Source organism: Bos mutus, chromosome 1, assembly GCF_027580195.1.
Source record: "Bos mutus isolate GX-2022 chromosome 1, NWIPB_WYAK_1.1, whole genome shotgun sequence".
Taxonomy (NCBI): domain Eukaryota; kingdom Metazoa; phylum Chordata; class Mammalia; order Artiodactyla; family Bovidae; genus Bos; species Bos mutus.
Genome location: NC_091617.1, coordinates 90,951,326 through 90,971,834, shown reverse-complemented (window position 1 = coordinate 90,971,834; position 20,509 = coordinate 90,951,326). Strand labels below are relative to the sequence as shown.

Here is a 20,509-nt window from a genome sequence, read left to right as displayed (position 1 = left end):
GGGTTCCCTTTTCTCCACACCCTCTCCAGCATTGTTGCTTGTAGACTTTTGGATTGCAGCCATTCTGACTGGCGTGAAATGGTACCTCATAGTGGTTTTGATTTGCATTTCTCTGATAATGAGTGACGTTGAGCATCTTTTCATGTGTTTGTTAGCCATCTGTATGTCTTCTTTGGAGAAATGTCTATTTAGTTCTTTGGCCCATTTTTTGATTGGGTCATTTATTTTTCCTGTATACGAGACAGCAAAAGAGACACTGATGTATAGAACAGTCTTTTAGACTCTGTGGGAGAAGGAGAGGGTGGGATGATTTGGGAGAATGGCATTGAAATATGTATAATATCATATATGAAATGAGTCGCCAGTCCAGGTTAGATGCACGATACTGGATGCTTGGGGCTGGTGCACTGGGACGACCCAGAGGGATGGTATGGGAAGGGAGGAGGGTTCAGGATGGGGAACACATGTATACCTGTGGCAGATTCATTTTGATATATGGCAAAACCAATATAATATTATAAAGTTAAATAAAATAAAATTAAAAAAAACAAACCAATAAACAGCTTTTTCATTATGTTCCTTTTTTTTTTAACTGTTAATGATCTGTAGGAAAGAAAGAAAATATGAAAAATTGAATTCAGTGTCTAGAATTCAAGTGTGTCAGTATATTTAAATACCATGAATTTACTCAGAAGAAGAGATGATAAATAGGGCTTAATAGTTTCAACTGTGAATCAAATTAAATCCAGGTATGTATTGTGAAGTAGTTCGTGTACTAAAGTAGATGTTGTTATTCTTATTTCAGTACTTGGGACAGATCATTTAGGAAAGGAAAAAGGGAAAGTAAAGTAACCTTTATTATATCCCTGGGGGTTCTAGAGTCTGTGCTAAATATGTATGTACATAAAAAATATGTACATACTTTACATATGTATTTAATGGTCTCAAAAAAAAAAGTAACATCTTACTATTCAACAGATTACCATGTGGAAATTGAGGCTCAAAAGATACTCATATGTGCAGTTTCATATAGCTTATATACAAAAGCCAAAATGTAAGCCCTCTTTTACTGAATTCAGCATCCAGTATCTTTACTCTGTGTTCTCCTCCTCTCAAAGCTACTGTCTCTCCCCACCCACACCCACTACCCTCTACCAATCTTTTGTTGACAGTTGGTTGTCCAATTATGTAGATGAAGTATGTCAGAAATATCACCATCAATGCTGCTCATTTCTTCTCTAGCAATAAGCCTCTTTTCTTATTTCTTCATGTATACAACAGAGGTGAAGCTTCTAAATGACAGCTTATTCAAATATCTCAGTTTGCAATATGTTTTTCTTGTCATAACTCTAATTTTCTATTATTTTAACACTTACTTTTCATTTTTCATTTGTGTTTCCATACTATTATGACTTCCAATGACCAAATATCTCTACAGATTGATTTCAATGCATTTCATAAAGATGGGCATATTAGTAGTTGTTTTTCTCATGATTTATGTGATTTACCATGTAATGCATATCATTTAATAGAGAAGATTTCACTCTTGAGTGCTGAAATGAATATGCTCGTGAAAGGTAGTCTTGATTAACAGTGACAAATAACACAAATTCTTACTGATTCTGATTATTGTCCTCATGTAGACATTATCATTCTTTGTGCTGACAATAGCTTTAATGTATTGTAGTGTCACAGAAAGATAGCATCTAAAAGTTATTTTTAAAATATCAGTATATTAATTCCCCTCATTATATAATGTTATCATTTGAGTCGACCTTGCTGTACTAAATATTTAATTTACTATACTGGAAAATAAATGAAAATAAGTATCAATTATATTTTCAGTGTAGTCTTAACAGTATATTAGTAAAAAAAATTACCAATTATTTGCTGTGGTTTCCACTTACTAGGGCTTCCCTGATAGCTCAGTTGGTAAAGAATTCACCTGCAATGCAGGAGACCCCAGTTCAATTCCTGAGTCAGGAAGATCTGCTGGAGAAGGGATAGGCTACCCACTCCAGTATTCTAAGACTTCCCTTGTGGCTCAGCTCGTGAAGAATCCACCTGCAATGTGGGAGACCTGGATTTGATCCCTGGGTTGGGAAGATGTCCTGGAGAAGGGAAAGGCTACTCACTCCCTTATTCTGGCCTGGACAATTCCATGGACTGTATAGTCCATGGGGTCACAAAGAGTCAGACACAGCTGAGTTACTTTCACTTTCACACCACTTACTAAGCACAAGGAACTGGAGTTGGGTTTTCAAGATGCATTAAAAGGGATAAGACTCAATATTTGTCCTTAAAATTTATTTTTTTAGTTTAGTGAGATACATTGATAATTTTGTGTTAATGTCAAGAATAAGGAATCAAGTTGGTGTTTCAGGTACTTTAAAATATTCTCAATAAAAATGATTATTCTGAAGCATGGAGATCAGTCATTTTTATTATGATCTTCTTGAAATGGAATATGCTTCTCCCAATATTTATTCATTGAATTATACAGTTGTTGGTTTAGTTGCTAAGTCATGTCCAACTCTTGCTAATCCATGGACTGTAGCCCACAAGGCTCCTCTGCCCATGGGATTTCCCAGGCAAGAATACAGGAGTGGGTTGCCATTTCCTTCTCCAAAACCAAGAATCCATGTTAAATTTTAGTACCACCCAAGTTTATGTCATTTTCACTAGAGAACAAACAGATGATATTGAAGACTTATAATGTCCTACTAATTGGATTAACTTGTGTGAATTAACTTTTAGATTTAGTTTAGATAAATAAGGTGACTTAATTGGTAAGTGATTTTTGACAACTATTTTCCATAAAAACTAGAGAAAGAGTCTCTAAAGCCAGGTACTATTAACAGTAACATTCTTGTGCAGGGATGGTACATTTTGTAAAAGCTTATTAGCTTTCATGCCTTGCATTAGCCTTCATTTTGTTCACATTTCTTCTTTCTAAAACATATTTTTAAACGTTTCATCATGAGATAGTACAATATATAGTCCAAAATATACACAGTATTAACCAAAGATGAAATTATTTCCTATATAAATGTGTGTAAGGAATGAAAGATGAGAAGTTATACCACTGAACTCTTTCTAAATTTTTTTTTTTAATTCAGGTAGTAACAGATGTATTGGCAGTTTTATTTCTGTGTGTCCTAGGTTTTAGTCAAGCTTATTTTACTATTTGTGTCATATCAAGTTAAATTAATGAATCGAGTATTGATTACCAGCTTTATGCTGGAGATCACCAAGCATGGTATCTTGGTGATCTTGGTGATCATCTGTGCGCCTTCCATAATTTGCAAAGCAGACCGCTATGCTCCATGTTCTCCTTGATCATGAGGAGGTATTAAGGTCTCTTTCAGTTGATATACTTCTGTGATAGCTTTTTTTTTTTTTTTTAATGTGGTATATAATAAGCAGGCAGGGTTTTTTTGTTTGTTTGTTTTGTTTTTTTGCCTTCATATGGTTCTCAAACTCTGAACTTTGGGCTTCTGTATTCTAAAAATAGTTGTTGTGATTTCCCTAAGTCTTAATTTGTCATGAACATAAAGGCCACTTTCCTCTAACTTCACACCATCCAACTTTTAATTACTTTACCCAAATATTATTCTTTATAACACTCTACATTTTCATTACTTTTGGAAAGCATCAAAGTTTAGAAGACTATTTGCTCCTTCTAAATGGCGTGGAAATCTAAAATACAGTGTAGTGGAGAAGAAATCTGACTTACCTAATCCGGGACATTATACAACTTAGTTATATTACCTGACCCACAAATTTCTTATTTGTAAAGTGGTAACAGTAGATACATGAGGATATTTTTGCAAGTTGATTATGCACAGTGTTTTCAGTCTCTATAGTAGACATTCAGTACATGATTTACTGTTGATTTGGCATTTTAGAAGGAAAAAAGTAGTGAGGCACATAGTCATGCTTTGTTTGGCATGATGTTAATGGCTGGCTGGTGAGGAAGGTGAGGGGATGATCCTTTACCCTCCTAACTACTTGATTTCTTGCTATTATGTGTGATATAGCTTTGCCATGCATTTTAGTCTTAATATTTCTAAAACAAAATTGAGATAAAGTCAATCTGTGCTGTAGCGTCTTGAAATTTACTGGGCGTATACAGTGCATGATTCCGAGAATTTTACTACATTGAATACCAAGTCAAATAACTTTAAAGAAACTTTTGACTTCTTAGTATGTGCAAAATATCAAACTGATACAAATATGAGTGTGTGTGTGTGTTATTGGATACACACCTAAGAAAATCTCAGTGAACATTAGTAAATGTGCTATTTGTTTTCTGTGTATTGTGTGCGTTTCTTTAGAGGTTTTTCTTTGACTGCTCATTTACAGTAGAATCTTGGCAGTCCCCCTTATACTAGGAATACTACATGCATCGCTTCTTCCAATTCTAACACCAGTGTTGCTCTGCGGCTCATCCAGTAGCAGGTGTTGAACATTGATATAAACAGAATTTTGTCTAGCAGAGCTATAATCCTCCCATTTCCAGTCTCTACTGGCCAATGAAACACTAAAGCCAAGCTTACTTCCAAATTCAAGTCTAAGGCATCACAGTTCATTTGCTTCCTGCCAAAACTATTGGCCCATGGAAACTCTTATTTTAAAAATTAAAGCAGAATGAAAGTTTCTCTCAAATTTCATGTGATTTTAGGTGACACACTCCTAACTTTTCAGCTTTCTCTGAAATTAGTAAATTGAGATTATTTTGCAGTTAATTACTTAATAATATTTCTCTTTGAATATAGCAAACTGCCTAATTATAACAGAACTGTTCACCATGTATCTCACAATATTTGGGGGGGGAGTTCAGAAAACTGTAAATTCTCAAAACTTGGGCATTTTAACATTCTAAGGGGTTTGGAATGATTAGTAGATAGAATCATGAACCAACCATTTGTATCAATAAAACTAATTTATGTGAAACAATTTAGATTTAAAGGTTACATAATTTTAGAACACATTACTCATATAGCTTCCTTAAATCTTTTTTCAAGGGGAGTGGTGCAGAAGGCAAGACTCATATAAACAATTTGATAAATTTAAAACAACTTGATTAATTTTAAATTATATTTTAATTTAAAAAGAATTAAAAGTTAATATTAGGAAGATTGGCCTCGAAGAGGTATTTATTAGCTTAATTATTTGGAATGTTGGCAATGGCACCCCACTCCAGTACTTTTGCCTGGAAAATCCCAAGGATGGAGGAGCCTGCTAGGCTGCAGTCCATGGGGTCACTAGAGTCGGACACGACTGAGTGACTTCACTTTTACTTTTCACTTTCATGCATTGGAGAAGGAAATGGCAACCCACTCCAGTGTTCTTGCCTGGAGGATCCCAGGGACGGGGGAGCCTGGTGGGCTGCCAACTATGGGGTCGCACAGAGTCAGACACTACTGAAGCGACTTAGCAGCAGCAGGAAATATTTATTAGGAAATGTTTCTTCAATCATTTTCTAAGGGCTGATATTTTTATAACTATGTGTATAACAAAGCTTTGTTAACATAACATATAACATATTTGTTATATTGATATAGTGGTATTCAGAGTACTATAATACATGTTCCTTTAAATACAGCTAACCACCATAGTATGCAAGATTTTGATAAGATAATCTCTATTAGGTAGAGATAATGTATAACATGGTATATCGATAAATATTGAAGAAATATTTATAAAGTAAGTGCAGAAGAAGTAGGATTTGTGTCCTAATTCTTAACTGTTTATCCAGATTTTTTCCCTCTTATATGTTATGGGAATAGTAATAAGTCCTTATAAAGGCTTCATATCTAATACATAGAGGTAGGTGCTCAAGTTTTTGTAATTCTAATCATAAGCTTGATATGGAAATTGATACATGTATTTTAATATTAATATGGTAGAGAAAAAATAATGAAGATATTCTTGAGGAAGAACAATTAGAGGACTTGCCATTCTGAATATTGAGCCATATTTTAAGGTAATAATGATTTCAATGGAGTATTGCTATGAAGATGGATCAAAAAGAGTGGAATTGACTAAGGAGACTGGTCACACCCAAAGACATGTAGAAATATATATATAAATGAAAGAATTGTTATTGCACATGAGTGAAGAATGTAGCAATGGGAACCAGGATGATTATTAATACACACAAAATAATATTGGGTAATATTACATTCATTTCTATCACACCACACATACACACACACATGCATAAATATTCCAGGTAAACACTTAAATGTGAAAAACTTAATTCTTTAAATCTTTTCTGAAAATAACTTCATTACCTCAGATTTGAGACGGATTCATAAAAATGTGCAAACCATTACATTGTATTAACAACAACAACAACAAAAAAAAAAACATGCACACAAAGGCTTTCTGGAGCAAATGACACCATACTGTGGCCAGAGGATGGTACCATATGTTCTATTCAATAGAAACAAGAAACCACAAACCTCAGAAATTGCACATTAAGATTATAAAATTTTATTTCATCATAAAACAAGACATTGAATATGAAAGAGAAACCAAAAATTGGGAGAAGGTAAGTACCCTGTTGTTGTTCAGTCACTAAGTTATATCCTACTCTTTGCGGCCTCATGGACTAAAGCACACCAGGTTTCCCTATCCTTCACTATCTCCCGGAGTTTGCTCAGACTCATGAACATTGAAGTGATGATGCCAACCATATCATCCTTTGCTGCCCCCTTCTCCTCCTGCCTTCAATCTTTCCCAGAATCAGGGTCTTTTCCAATGAGTTGTCTCTTCACATCAGGTGGCCAAAGTATTGAAGCTTCAGCTTCAGCATTAGTCCTTATAATGAATATTGAGTGTTGATTTCCTTTAGGATTGACTGGTTTTGTTTGGGGGTTCTTAAATAAGTACTGAGAAAAATAATGTGATGGGCAAAAATAATAAAAAATATCCATACTATTAGGTAATAGTTTAGATAGAAATGTAATGTTTATAGGAAGATAGATACATTTTTTTTGGCCAAAAACCAAAAAGAGCTGGTTCCTTTATATTCTAGCCCCAAACAAAGCAAAACTTTATTAAATTTTAACATTTTAATTTCCTATGTCTCATTCCTTTCCAGGCTCTATGCATATTTTTAACCACAGTTTTTCTGGTTTCTAGGATGTCATAAGCAAAAATAGTATTACTATGGACTTGGAACAGGTATAGAAATAAATTTACAGACTACACAGCAAGAATACATGAAAATTAACTTCATATTGGTTTGACAGTATGTGGTTGGCTTTAACAGGATATACTGATTTTACTGCATATCATGATTTTCATAGCATCATATAATTTGACATGTAATTTGTATCAAGATTTGCCTCTAAATCATTTTAAATAGCAATAGCTGTGTATTAATCACATGACTTTATATGTAATTATGTTAACTATAATACATAACTGTCTCAGCCAGCATGATCACTCATTTTGGAGCCCAGTTTTAAATAAGATTATGTTGATGTCAATAGAAGGATCAGAACTAATAAAATAATTATTTGGCATTGATTACTCTCCTCTCGGTAGTCCCATAGTCCTTTATTAGTTCTTAATTAAGAGTTTAATTCATTCTGCTTTGATTTGTATAATTTCTATACAAGCTCATCAGCTCTACCAAACTGAATTTCTTGTGTGGCATCCTGTCTCATTCATCTTTCATATCCCGTATCTATTGATAATATTTCATATAGTGAACAACCATAACTCAAAAGAATAAAGATTTTCCTGTTTTTTTTTAAGAGTATTTTTTTTTTGAATTTCTTTCAGAAATTTGGTACAGCTGTACAAAAGTGAAGATGACATGGAAATTTCAAAGAAGATTAAGACTCAGTGGACTTCTTTGGGCTTAGATGATGTACAGCTTGTAAATTACTCTGTGTTGCTGAACCTGCCAGGTCTTTCTCCCAGCTCTGTGACTCTGAGCAGCAGTGGCCAGTGCTTTCATCCTAATGGCCAGCCTTGCAGTGAAGAAGCCAGAAAATGGAGCAGCCAAGACCTGCTATATTCATACGCAGCCTATTCTGCCAATGGAATTCTCAAGGTAATATGACCATTTATCTCTGTCATTTACAGTGAAATGAGATTAGAAAACAACAGCTTTCATCTAAATTGAACTAACTGGCAAGATACAGAATACCAAAGTAACCATTAAATGTTCTCAGTGTAGAGGTGCCAGGAAAGGGGAAGGAAGATTTAAATTGCCTGACCCTTGTCATATTTGGAAAGTGAAAACATGTTAGAAGAATTTAATTCAAAAGTGTTGAATGTGTGACTGAGTCATTCACATTTCGCTTAGCTCTTACAGTGCAAATTCATTTTCTTCTTTGGTTCTAAGGAGGCAAGTTTTAATAGACTGATGTGGACAGAAAGAATAGAAATGGAGGCAGTTGTGTTTTGAGATTGTGTATGCACACAAGAAATGAAGTGGAAAATGGATGTGATTATTCACACATTTAAGATTTGATATACAGTGTTTCTGCTTTATGATGGAAAATACATGAAAAAGGGACCAGGTATGAATTTTTCACTTTAGTCTTTCTAAGTTAGCTGTTTTGTGTTTATTTGTTTTGTTCTGTTTTTTAATGTGTTTTTCCGGCATTGTGGTTAGGTGAACAGCTTCTAGAGCCACGTGGACTAGTTTCAATTCTCAAATCCCCAGTTATCACTGATAATTAAGCATCTAAGGCTGAGTTTTCTCATCTCTGTAATGGGGATAATAATGGTCCCAGCTTCACAATCTTGTTGTGACAATTGAATTAATAGATGTAAATCGTGGAGGATAGAGCTTAGCCTATTATAAGAAAAATATAGCAGTTAGACTTCAAGCATTTAAATGGTCACTAGTTTCCTTTACCTGGAAAAATCCCATGGATGGAGGAGCCTCCATGGGGTCGCTAGGAGTCGGACACGACTGAGCGACTTCACTTTCACTATTCACTTTCATGCATTGGAGAAGGAAATGGCAACCCACTCCAGTGTTCTTGCCTGGAGAATCCCAGGGACGGGGGAGCCTGGTGGGCTGTCATCTATGGAGTTGCACAGAGTCGGACACAACTGAAGCGCCTTAGCAGCAGCAGCAGCAGTTTCCTTTATGGGCAAATTTTCCATATCTATGTAAAAGTCTCATTTTAATAAACACATTTAGTTTCTTTATAAAGCTGTAAATTTCTTCTATAGATTTTGTGTGAATAAAATGATGTTTCTGCTAATTATTGACACAGCTTTTTAAGATTCTAATTTATGATTAAGTCAGAATAAGATGATTAATTTAAATCATTTAGAGTTACATTGCATAAATATAGGCTTGTTTCTAAACTTTTGTTAATTTATGGGGAGAGGCAGTTAACTGATCCTTCAGCACTGTTTTTGTTCTGTGTTTTAACATCGTTGACATCTAGCATATCTACTACACATAACCAGCACCATCTTGCAAGTCTTTTTATTAATTAAAAGTTAATGTAATATTAAGTGTAATAATTCTAGTGTAGGACTCATGGTTTGATTTGATCACTATACCCTATTTCTGATAGGCAATAATAGAAATGTACCTGCATATTAGTAGAAATAGAAGGAGGCTGCTAGCTTTCTTTCTTTGGTTCAGAAACTTCAGTCTTAAGTTGAGATTCTAAAGTTAACGCACAGATTTTCTCTCAGACTCCCAAACCTGTGTAAGTGAAAGTCGCTCAATTGGGTCAGACTCTTTGCAACTCCATGGGCTATACAGTCCATGGAATTCTCCAGGCCAGAATACTAGAGTGGTTAACCTTTCCCTTCTCCAGGGGATCTTCCCAACCCAGGGATTGAACCCAGGTCTCCCACATTATGGGCGGATTCTTTACCACTGAGCTACAAGGAAAGCCCAAAATTCCAGGCTCCTACTTATTCCAGTTGATTTAAGTATATCAGAGTCATCTCCTTCCCTAAACAAAGCACATCCCAAACACCAAACAACAATAAAATCCCAGAAGATTGAAAAGGTCCTTGGAATCACCCCCATTTATTTTCTTTTCAATTTCCTCTGGCAAACATTCATTATTCCTTGACTGAGCTGATAGGGAAAAGTCAAGAAACTATAACTTGTATCTCTGTTGTCTCTGTATGGACGTCTCTAATAATCCTCTGGACACACTGAATTGTTTTTTGTATTCCTATGTAATCATATCTCTGATTATTATACATTTATCTTATCGATTATGTGTTTAAATTTTCTGTTTCATATTTTAAAAAATCAAGGTGTACTATAGAATCGTGGAGGTACTTAACTGTTTGTGATGTGACAAGTCATGGAACCCTACACTCTTGGTGGGACTGTAAATTGGTACAGCCACTATTTAAAACAGTATGTAGGTTCTTCAGGAAAACTAAAAATAGAGCTACCATGCTGCTGCTAAGTCACTTCAGTCATGTCTGACTCTGTGTGACCCCAGAGATGACAGCCCACCAGGCTCCCCCGTCTCTGGGATTCTCCAGGCAAGAACACTAGAGTGGGTTGCCATTTCCTTCTCCAATGCATGAAAGTGAAAAGTGAAAGTGAAGTCGCTCAGTCATGTCCGACTCTTAGCGATCCCATGGACCGCAGCCTACCAGGCTCCTCCGTCCATGGGATTTTCCAGGCAAGAGTACTGGAATGGGGTGCCATTGCCTTCTCCAAGAGCTACCATATGACCAAGCAATTCCACTTCTGAGTATATTTTCGAAGAAAATAAAAACGCTAACTTGAAAATATATACCCACCCCAGTGTTCATAGAGATGGTATTTTACACATACACACAAACACATAGACAGTGGTATGTTACTCAGCCATAAAAAATGAAATTTTGCCACTTGAGACAACATGGGTGGACCCGGACAGCATTAGGCTTAGCGAAATGTCAGAAACAGAAAGACAAATACATTATTTTATCACTTATGTGTGGAATATAAAAAATAAAATGAATAATATAACAAAACAGAAAAAAAAACTCATAAATGTTGAGAACAAACTAGTGGTTACTAGTTGGAAGAGGGAAAGGAAAGGGAAAGATAGGGGATTAATAAGTATAAACTACTATGTATAAAATAAATAAGCTACAAAGATGTAGGGCATAGGAAATATAGCCAATATTTTATAATGACTTTAAATGATGTATAATCTATAAAAATATTGAATCACTATGTTGTATACCTGAAACTAATATAATATTAACAATTATACTTGATTTTTTAAGAAACTAGCATTTTTAATAAAGAAATATTGGAAAATTAAAAATATGACTATTAAAAAGGAGAAATAAAGTTAGCTATAGATGTAGAAATGTATTCTATCTTTGAAATATTGGGCCTAGATAGGAAGAAATAATATTAAAAGAACTAAAATGCAATTATGGATAAAACAAATACCTTGTATTTGAAGAACATATTTAAGAAGTTAACTGCAAATTAGATGAAGATGTTGGTATTAAGAATTTTTAGAATTATTTTACCAATTCAAATCTGTTATACTAAGTACATAATAATTTAAATATTTATATACATAATAAAGAATACACCCCTCTGGTGGCTCAAATGATAAAGAATCCACCTGAAATGCAGAAGGCCCAGGTTAGATCCTTGGGTTAGAAAGATCCCCTGGAGAAAGGAATGGCTACCCAATCCACTATTCTTGCCTGGATAATTCTAGAGAGAAGCCTGGTGGGCTACAGTTTATGGGGGGTCACAAAGAGTCAGATACGACTGAGCAACTAACCACTTCACTTCATGTTAATATTGATTTGTTGAATTCACACTATATCACTATGTTAGTATTATAATTTTCAAAAGCAATTTCTAGGTGACTATTTTATATGCATAGGGAATGCTTGCATATATTTTATATACATGTTTTAGATGGATGTATTAGTGAAACTCATATATTCTAGTTAATAGGATACTGGTGAATTTTCCATGTTTCTTCAGGATATTTCCTAATTCAAATTAAGCTTGAGAGGTTGCTGCTGATGATACAGGCATACATACTTTTTGATTTTGAGTTCATTGTGTTTGCATGAATTTCTATCAGGCAGAGCCATTATCAAGTTCTTAAATTATTCTAGTCTGACTGCCAGCCAAGCTTCTCACTACTTTTGCTTTTGACAAGGTTATTTGTAGAAGAGGCGTACCCTTTTTCTTTGAAGAGATGTCATGTTCATTCATCATATGACTGTTTTGTATAAGCTTCCAATTTTTGCTTTCTGGTAACAGTCTAAACAGCATTTGTGATATCTGAGATCTACTTTGAAAACCTACTTAGTGTCAGCATGATGGATGGTGTACTTTGCAACTTCTTTGTAATTCATTGTGCACCAGAAAGGTGACATTGTTTACCCCATCATAATGACAGGTGGGTCAGTAAAATGGTTCTAAGGAGAGTTGCCCTGTCAGATGCAAAATATATATTAAAATGGATACATAAATAATTTAGCATGAGTGAGGTTAGTTACTGTGGAAAATTCTTAAAGAGATGGGAATACCAGACCACCTGCCCTGCCTCATGAGAAATCTGTATGTAGGTCAAGAAGGAACAGTTAGAACTGGACATGGAACAACAGAGTGGTTCCAAATAGGAAAAGGAGTACATCAAGGCTGTATATTATCACCCTGCCTATTTAACTTATATGCAGAGTACATCATGAAAAATGCTAGGCTGGATGAAGCACAAGCTAGAATCAGGATTGCTGGGAAAAATATCAATAACCTCAGATATGCAGATGGCACTACCCTTATGGCAGAAAGTGGAGAACTAAAAAGCCTCTTGATGAAAGTGAAAGAGGAGAGGGAAAAAGTCGGCTTAAAACTCAACATTCAGAAAACTAATCATGGCATTTGGACCCATCACTTTATGTCAAATAAATGGGAAACCATGGAAACAGTGAGAGACTTTATTTGGGGGGTTCCAAAATCACTGCAGATGGTGACTGCTGCCATGACCTTGGAAGAAAGGCTATGATCAACCTAGACAGCATATTAAAAAGCAAAGACATTACTTTACCAACAAAGATCTGTCTAGTCAAAACTATGGTTTTTCCAGTAGTCATGTATGGATATGGGAGTTGGACTATAGAGACAGCTGTGTGCCGAAGAATTGATGCTTTTGAGGTGTGGTGTTGGATAAGACTCTTGAGAGTCCCTTGGACTGCAAAGATATCCAATCAGTCCATCCTAAAGGAGATCAGTCTTCAATATTATTTGGAAGGACTGATGCTAAAGCTGAAACTGCAATACTTTGGCCACCTGATGTGAAGAACCAACTCATTTGAAAAGACCCTGATGCTGGGAAAGATTGAAGGTGGGAGGAGAAGGGGACGACATTGGATGAGATGGTTGGATGGCATCACCGACAAGATGGATATGAGTTTGGGTAAGCTCCACGAGTTGGTGATGGACCGGTAAGCCTGGTGTGCTCTCTGCATAGGTTTGCATAGAGTCAGACACATCTGAGTGACTGAACTTAACTGAACTGAAATTAGTTTCAGGGAGTAATAGTGATTTATATTTTTATTAATGGGAAATATCAGCTGTAATATCATCATAATGGTAAGACACTGATAGTTCTGACAATGTCTAGTCAGTTTTATAAATAGTATATATGGCTTTATATAATTTCCATGCAATTGTTTCTTTTGTCCTTTGTGAACCCCATGCAGATACAGAAAAACAATGGGAACAATTAATATTTATTTAATAAAAGTTGGTCACATTGGGTCTATCATGTTCTTATTTTGAATAAAGGATTTGTTTTTAATCCAATACACTTTATGAATTTTTGAGTTTTCTTTCTGTTAAGCATTATTTTGCATTTGAAAGAAAAGCCAAGTGATGCAATTCTATGAAGAAACATTTTCAACAACTCATTTACTGTGCATGAAATATTGTTACCAACACACTTAATACTATCCCATTCCTCAGAAAGCATAGTTCACTAGCCCAAACTAGCAACCTTCCATATTATCTGCACACCCATGGTTTGGTTACTTCAATTCTCTAAGCTTCAAGGTCCTCATCTGTAAAAGAGGAATAATTATAGTACCTCAAGTGATTGCTGTGGGCAAGAAATGATAGAAACCATATAAATGGTCTGCTACTTAGAAGTATTGAATAAATGTTACCTATTGCTGTGATTAGTAGTTGATAAAAGGATACACCTTCAAATGGGAGAAATTAAGAAAATAGTAGAACTGTATATCATAAAATTTGGAGTACAAATTTTTAACATATTGTGTGAATATAAGTTTCCTATCTTCTATTTAACAAAACAAATATTAGTAAGGGAGGAAAATGCCTTAAGCATGAATACATAGTAAAATACATATAATCCCTGACTATATTTTTTCTTTTAAAACTGAAAGCTCTAATAAAAGAAATATTTCATTTTTGAATGCAGAATGACAAACATGTCAATTTGGGACTGAAGAGAGTTCCTTGTCTTTTTTTTTGTAAAATATCAAGACCTAGTATATTAACACATGATATCTGAAAACTACATCAAATATTTTGTCAAAAAATCTGAAGAGAGAAAATAATAACTGGCATGGAATCCTTGGATAACTTGTAGTCAGGTGTCTATTTTCTCATGGCTGGGAAAACTTTGTCTTCTTCTTTTATTTTTAATATTATCAAGCAAAGGCAAACTTAACAGTGTTATGGCAGCAGGAAAAGCTATATGCATTTACCTCTGAATTCTTTTTGTTACAGATAAAAATATCAGAAAGCTAACAGAACAGACTGAAATTATATTGTTTTTCTGGGTGTGAAAATGAATCTATACTCTCACAAATAGAAATGTGAGCTTGGAGCAGTTTTTCAATATTGAAAAGGATTTTGCATTTTATTTGTCCCCCCTCTTTTTTCTCTTGTGGAATCCATCTTTTGGTCAACAATGCACAACAGTGTGAAATGAATGGTTTTGAACACAGTTATATGTAAGAGGTTCACTTTTTGAACTCTGTAGAAAATCCCTTGGTTTAATATGATCTTCTGTTTCTGATTTCATGCGGAGAAGGTGATGGCACCCCACTCCAGTACTCTTACCTGGCAAATCCCATGGACGGAGGAGCCTGGTAGGCTGCGGTCCATAGGGTCGCAAAGAGTTGGACACAACTGAGCTACTTCGCTTTCACTTTTCACTTTCATGCATTGGAGAAGGAAATGGCAACCCACTCCAGTGTTCTTGCCTGGAGAATCCCAGGGACGGGGGAGCCTGGTGGGCTGCCGTCTATGAGGTCGCACAGAGTCGGACACGACTGAAGTGACTTAGCAGCAGTGAAGTAACTAAGTTAGCAGAAGAATTTCATAATTGGCTGATTTTTCCCCAAATTAATCCATGTGGTTAGTTTTCACATATTTAAGGTATATATTATTCCTGGATTTAAAATTTAGATAGAAACATATACAAATAAAGAAGTGATCTATCATAACATAGCATCCATAGTTAAATATTTGTTAGGGAGATTGCATCTTATTCCCAGGAAAAATCAAAAGCTTACTTTATGAAATAAAAGTTTACAGCAAAGACAGCTGAATTTTCCTAAACAGTTAAAGTACACTGGACTATTTTTCTCCATCTTCATTAGAAGAAATGTGGTGTTTTGACTCAGAAGATGTTTGCATACAGATTGCTAATTTGACCAGTTATTTCTAAAGATTTTGCATCACCATAACTATATGATAGAACATTCTAGGTTAGAATTATTAGTTTTAATATGAATATGCTTATTTAACTTATATGCAGAGTACATCATGAGAAATGCTGGGCTGGAAGGAGCACAAGCTGGAATCAAGATTACGGAGAGAAATATCAAGAACCTCAGAGATGCAGATAACACCACCCTTATGGCAGAAAGTGAAGAACTAAAAAGCCTCTTGATGAAAGTGAAAGAGGAGAGTGAAAAAGTTGGCTTAAAGCTCAACATTCAGAAAACTAAGATCATGACATCCGGTCCCATCACTTCATGGCAAATAGATGGGTAAAGAGTAACTGATTTTATTTTTCTGGGCTTCAAAATCACTGCAGACGGTGATTGCAGCCATGAAATTAAAAGACACTTACTCCTTGGAAGGAAAGTTATGACCAACCTAGACAGCATATTAAAAAGCAGAGACATTACTTTGTCAACAAAGGTCCATCTAGTCAAGGCTATGGTTTTTCCAATGGCCATGTATGGATGTGAGAGTTGGACTATAAAGAAAGCTGAGCACCGAAGAATTGATGCTTTTTTGTTTTTGTTTTTGTTTAATTTTATTTTATTTTTAAACTTTACATAATTGTATTAGTTTTGCCAAACATCAAAATGAATCCATCACAGATATACACGTGCTCCCCATCCTGAACCCTCCTCCCTCCTCCCTCCGCATACCATCCCTCTGGGTCGTCCCAGTGCACCAGCCCCAAGCATACAGCATCGTGCATTGAACCTGGACTGGCATCCCGTTTCACACACGATATTTTACATGTTTCAATGCCATTCTCCCAAATCTTCCCACCCTCTCCCTCTCCCACAGAGTCCATAAGACTGTTCCATACATCAGTGTCTCTTTTGCTGTCTCGAATTGATGCTTTTGAACTGTGGTGTTGGAGAAGACTCTTGGGAATCCCGTGGACTCCAAGAAGATCCAACGAGTCCATCCTAAAGGAGATCAGTCCTGGGTGTTCATTGGAAGGACTGATGTTGAAGCTGAAACTCCAATCCTTTGGCCACCTGATGCAAAGAGCTGACTCATTTGAAAAGACCCTGATGCTGGGAAACATTGAGGGCAGGAGGAGAAGGGGATGACAGAGGTGAGATGGTTGGATGGCATCACCAACTCAATGGACATGGGTTTGGGTGGACTCAGAGTTGGTGATGGACAGGGAGGTCTGGCGTGCTGCAGTTCATGGGGCTGCAAAGAGTCGGACATGACTGAGAGGCTGAACTGAACTGAATATGATTTTAAGCATACCTCTTATAATGTTGTGATAAATTAACTTTCTTTGCAGATTTAATTTATAGTTTAATTTCCATAAAATGCCAGTAAACGGTTTACAAATAAGGTTTACCTCATTTCATTGGATGCTGCAAATTTAGTCTTTTCAGAACTAGAGAGATCTGTGTTAAGGTCAAGCCTTAGATTTATGCACTATTTAAGTACACTAATATAAATAATTCTAAAGGAAGCAGAATTCTATCTCAAAAATGGTCTTCAGAAGGAATTCTCTTGAATGAATTTGCAACTCTTTTGATACTCTTACTTTAAGACATTGAGTATCATTTATTAAATAAAGTACCCTTTGCTTATTAATCTGTTTTTCGTTATATTTTATTTTGATACTGGAACATATACTAATATAGAATTTAGCCTGCTAGCCACATACTGAGTGCCTTTTTACACCGATCACAGGGGCAAAATGATATATAAGAATCTCTGGACACTGCCCACATGTAACTGACAGTCTAATAGGGGAAACTGGCAGTTAGGTAAGCAATTACACAACTTCATGGTGCCAATCTGCTATTAACATTAGCGTATTACCTAAATATTTTAGACTCTGTTTCCTCATCTATATAGTGGGCACTCTACTCTCTACTAAACATGAATATTCTGAAGATACTGAAAGCAACTGATAATCTCCATGGTTAAATGTGCTGTTGCTGCTGACTCAATGGACATGAGTTTGAGTAAACTCTAGGGGATAGTGAAGGACAGGGAAGCCTGGTGCTCTACAGTCCTGTCGGATATGACTGAGACACTGAACAATAAATCTAGTATACATTCTTACCCCAAATTTACATTATTTTGCCTGTTGACTATGAAGACTATCAACTTAAATATGGAAATGTAATCCTAACAGAATATTGTTTTACTTGAGTTAAATTTCCATGTTATTTTAACTTAATTTTCTCTCCTTTACGTCAGTTCAGTCACTTAGTTGTGTCTGACTTTGTGAACCCATGCACTTCAACACGACAGGCTTCCCAGGCTTCCATCACCAAATCCTGGAGCTTACTCAAACTCATGTCCATTGAGTTGGTGATGCCATTCAACCATCTCATCCTCTGTTGTCCCCTTCTCCTCCTGCCTTTGATCTTTCCCAGCATCAGGGTCTTTTCAAATGAGTCAACTCTTCGCATCCAGTGACCAAAGTATTAGAGTGTCAGCTTCAACATCAGTCCTTCCAATGAATATTCAGGACTCATTTTCTTTAGGATGGACTGGTTGAATCTCCTTACAGTCCAATGGAGTCTCAAGAGTCTTCTCCAACACCACAGTTCAAAAGCATTGGTTCTTCGGAGCTCAGCTTACTTTATAGTCCAACTCTCACATTTATACATAACTACTGGAAAAACCATAGTTTGGCTACATGGACCTTTGTTGCCAAAATGTCTCTGCTTTTTAATATGCTATCTAGGTTAGTCATAGCTTTTCTTCCAAGTAACCAGCATCTTTTAATTTCATGACTACAGTCACCATCTGCAGTCATTTGGGAGCCCCCCAAAATGAAGTCTCTCAATGTTTCCATTGTTTCCCCATCTATTTGCCATGAAGTGATGGGACTGGATGCTATGATTAGTTTTCTGAATGTTGAGTTTTAAGCCAACATTTTCACTCTGCTCTTCATCAAGAGGTTCTGTAGTTCTTCTTTGCTTTCTGCCATAATAGTGGTATCATCTGCATATCTGAGGTTCTTGATATTTCTCCCAGAAATCTTGATTCCAGCTTGTGCTCCTTTAGATAGATATACATTATATATCAGCCAAATGGATTATGTGTCCCAGCTTCATGCTGAATGTGTTAGTTTAGCACACAAGCTGGTGTCTCTTCTTATTGGTTGGGAGCCCATTTTAACTGATTAGGTCTACAGCTATCCAAACTAGTAAATATTTTAAATACATGTCATTTAAATTATTAAGACCTAGTTCATATTAAAAACGAAATATTTATATAGCTGCATGCTGATGCCAACCCCATCTTAATTGGTCTCTATTAGCTAGAATAGTATTTAGAGGCGTTAGAAAGGGTGATGATTGATTAGTGATGTCTGCCATCACAAGGGTCAGAGGAAGCAGCATTGGATTTCATGTTTTAAACGTGATTTTCAGAATAAGATCTATGATGGAAAACCCTTTAGTTCACTTGAAAAAGGAGAGCTAATAAAATGTTAACAATCTTCAAATTCTGAACTCTTCATTATTCAGTTGAGTTCAGTCACTCAGTCGTATCCTACTCTGCGACCCTATGGTCTGCAGCACGCCAGGCCTCTTTGTCCATTGACAGCTCTCAGAGTTTACTCAGACTCATGTCCATTGAGTTGGTGATGCCATCCAACCATCTCATCCTCTGTCATCCTATTCTTCTTTTGCCTTCAGTCTTTCCCAGCATCAGGGTCTTTTCAAATGAGTCAGTTCTTCGCATCAGGTGGCCAAAGTATTCAAGTTTCAGCTTCAACATCAGGCCTTCCAATGAATATTGAGGACTGATCTCCTTTAGGATGGACTGGTTGGATCTCCTTGCAGTCCAAGGGACTCTCAAGAGTCTTCTCCAACACCACAGTACAAAAGCATCAATTCTTCAGCACTCAACTTTCTGTATAGTCTAACTCTCACATCCATACATGACTACTGGAAAAACCATAGCTTTGACTAGGCAGGCCTTTGTTGGCAAAGTAATGTCTCTGCTTTTTAATATGTTGTCTAGGTTGGTCATAACTTTCCTTCCAAGGAGTAAGCATCCTTAAGTTTCATGGCTGTAGTCACCATCTGCAGTGATTTGGAGCCCCAAAAAATAACATCTGTCACTGTTTCTACTGTCTCCCCATCTATTTGCCATGAAGTGATGGAACCAGATGCCATGATCTTAGTTTTCTGAATGTTGAGCTTTAAGCCAACTTTTTCACTCTCCTCTTTCACATTCACCAAGAGGCTGTTTAATTCTGAGCTTTCTGCCATATGGGTGGTGTCATCTGCATATCTGAGGTTATTGATATTTCTCCTGGCAATCTTGATTCCAGCTTGTGCTTCCTCCAGTCCAGCATTTCTCATGATGTACTCTGCATATAAGTTAAATAAGCAGGGTAACAATATACAGCCTTGACGTACTCCTTTCCCAACTTGGAACCAGTCTGTTATTCCATGTCCAGTTCTAACTGTTGCTTCCTTACCTGCATACAGATTTCTGAAGAGGCAGGTCTTGTGGTCTCGTATTCCCATCTCTCTAAGAATTTTCTACAGTTGTAGTGATCCACAGTCAAAGACTTTGGCATAGTCAGTAAAGCAGAAGTAGATGTTTTTCTGAAACTCTCTTGCTTTTTCCATGATCCAATGGAAATTGGCAATTTGATCTCTGGTTGTTCTGCCTTGTCTAAATCCAGCTTGAACATCTGGAAGTTCACAGTTCCCGTACTGTTAAAACCTGGCTTGAAGAATTTTGAGCATTACTTTACTAGCGTATTTTTTTACTAGCTATTTTTTGTTTTAGAAAGGATAA

The 20,509-nt window shown here is 36.1% G+C and overlaps 1 protein-coding gene across 9 annotated transcripts in view; it reads left to right on the top strand.

The window, feature by feature from the left end:
- NAALADL2 (N-acetylated alpha-linked acidic dipeptidase like 2) overlaps positions 1 to 20,509 on the top strand; it is a 1,605,389-nt gene that overhangs the window by 893,851 nt on the left and 691,029 nt on the right. For all 9 annotated transcript variants that reach the window (XM_070373006.1, XM_070373026.1, XM_070373016.1 and 6 more), the window contains one exon: positions 7,801 to 8,074. In XM_070373006.1, coding sequence (XP_070229107.1) covers positions 7,801 to 8,074 — 274 coding nt within the window. The remainder of the gene's footprint in view (positions 1 to 7,800; positions 8,075 to 20,509) is intronic.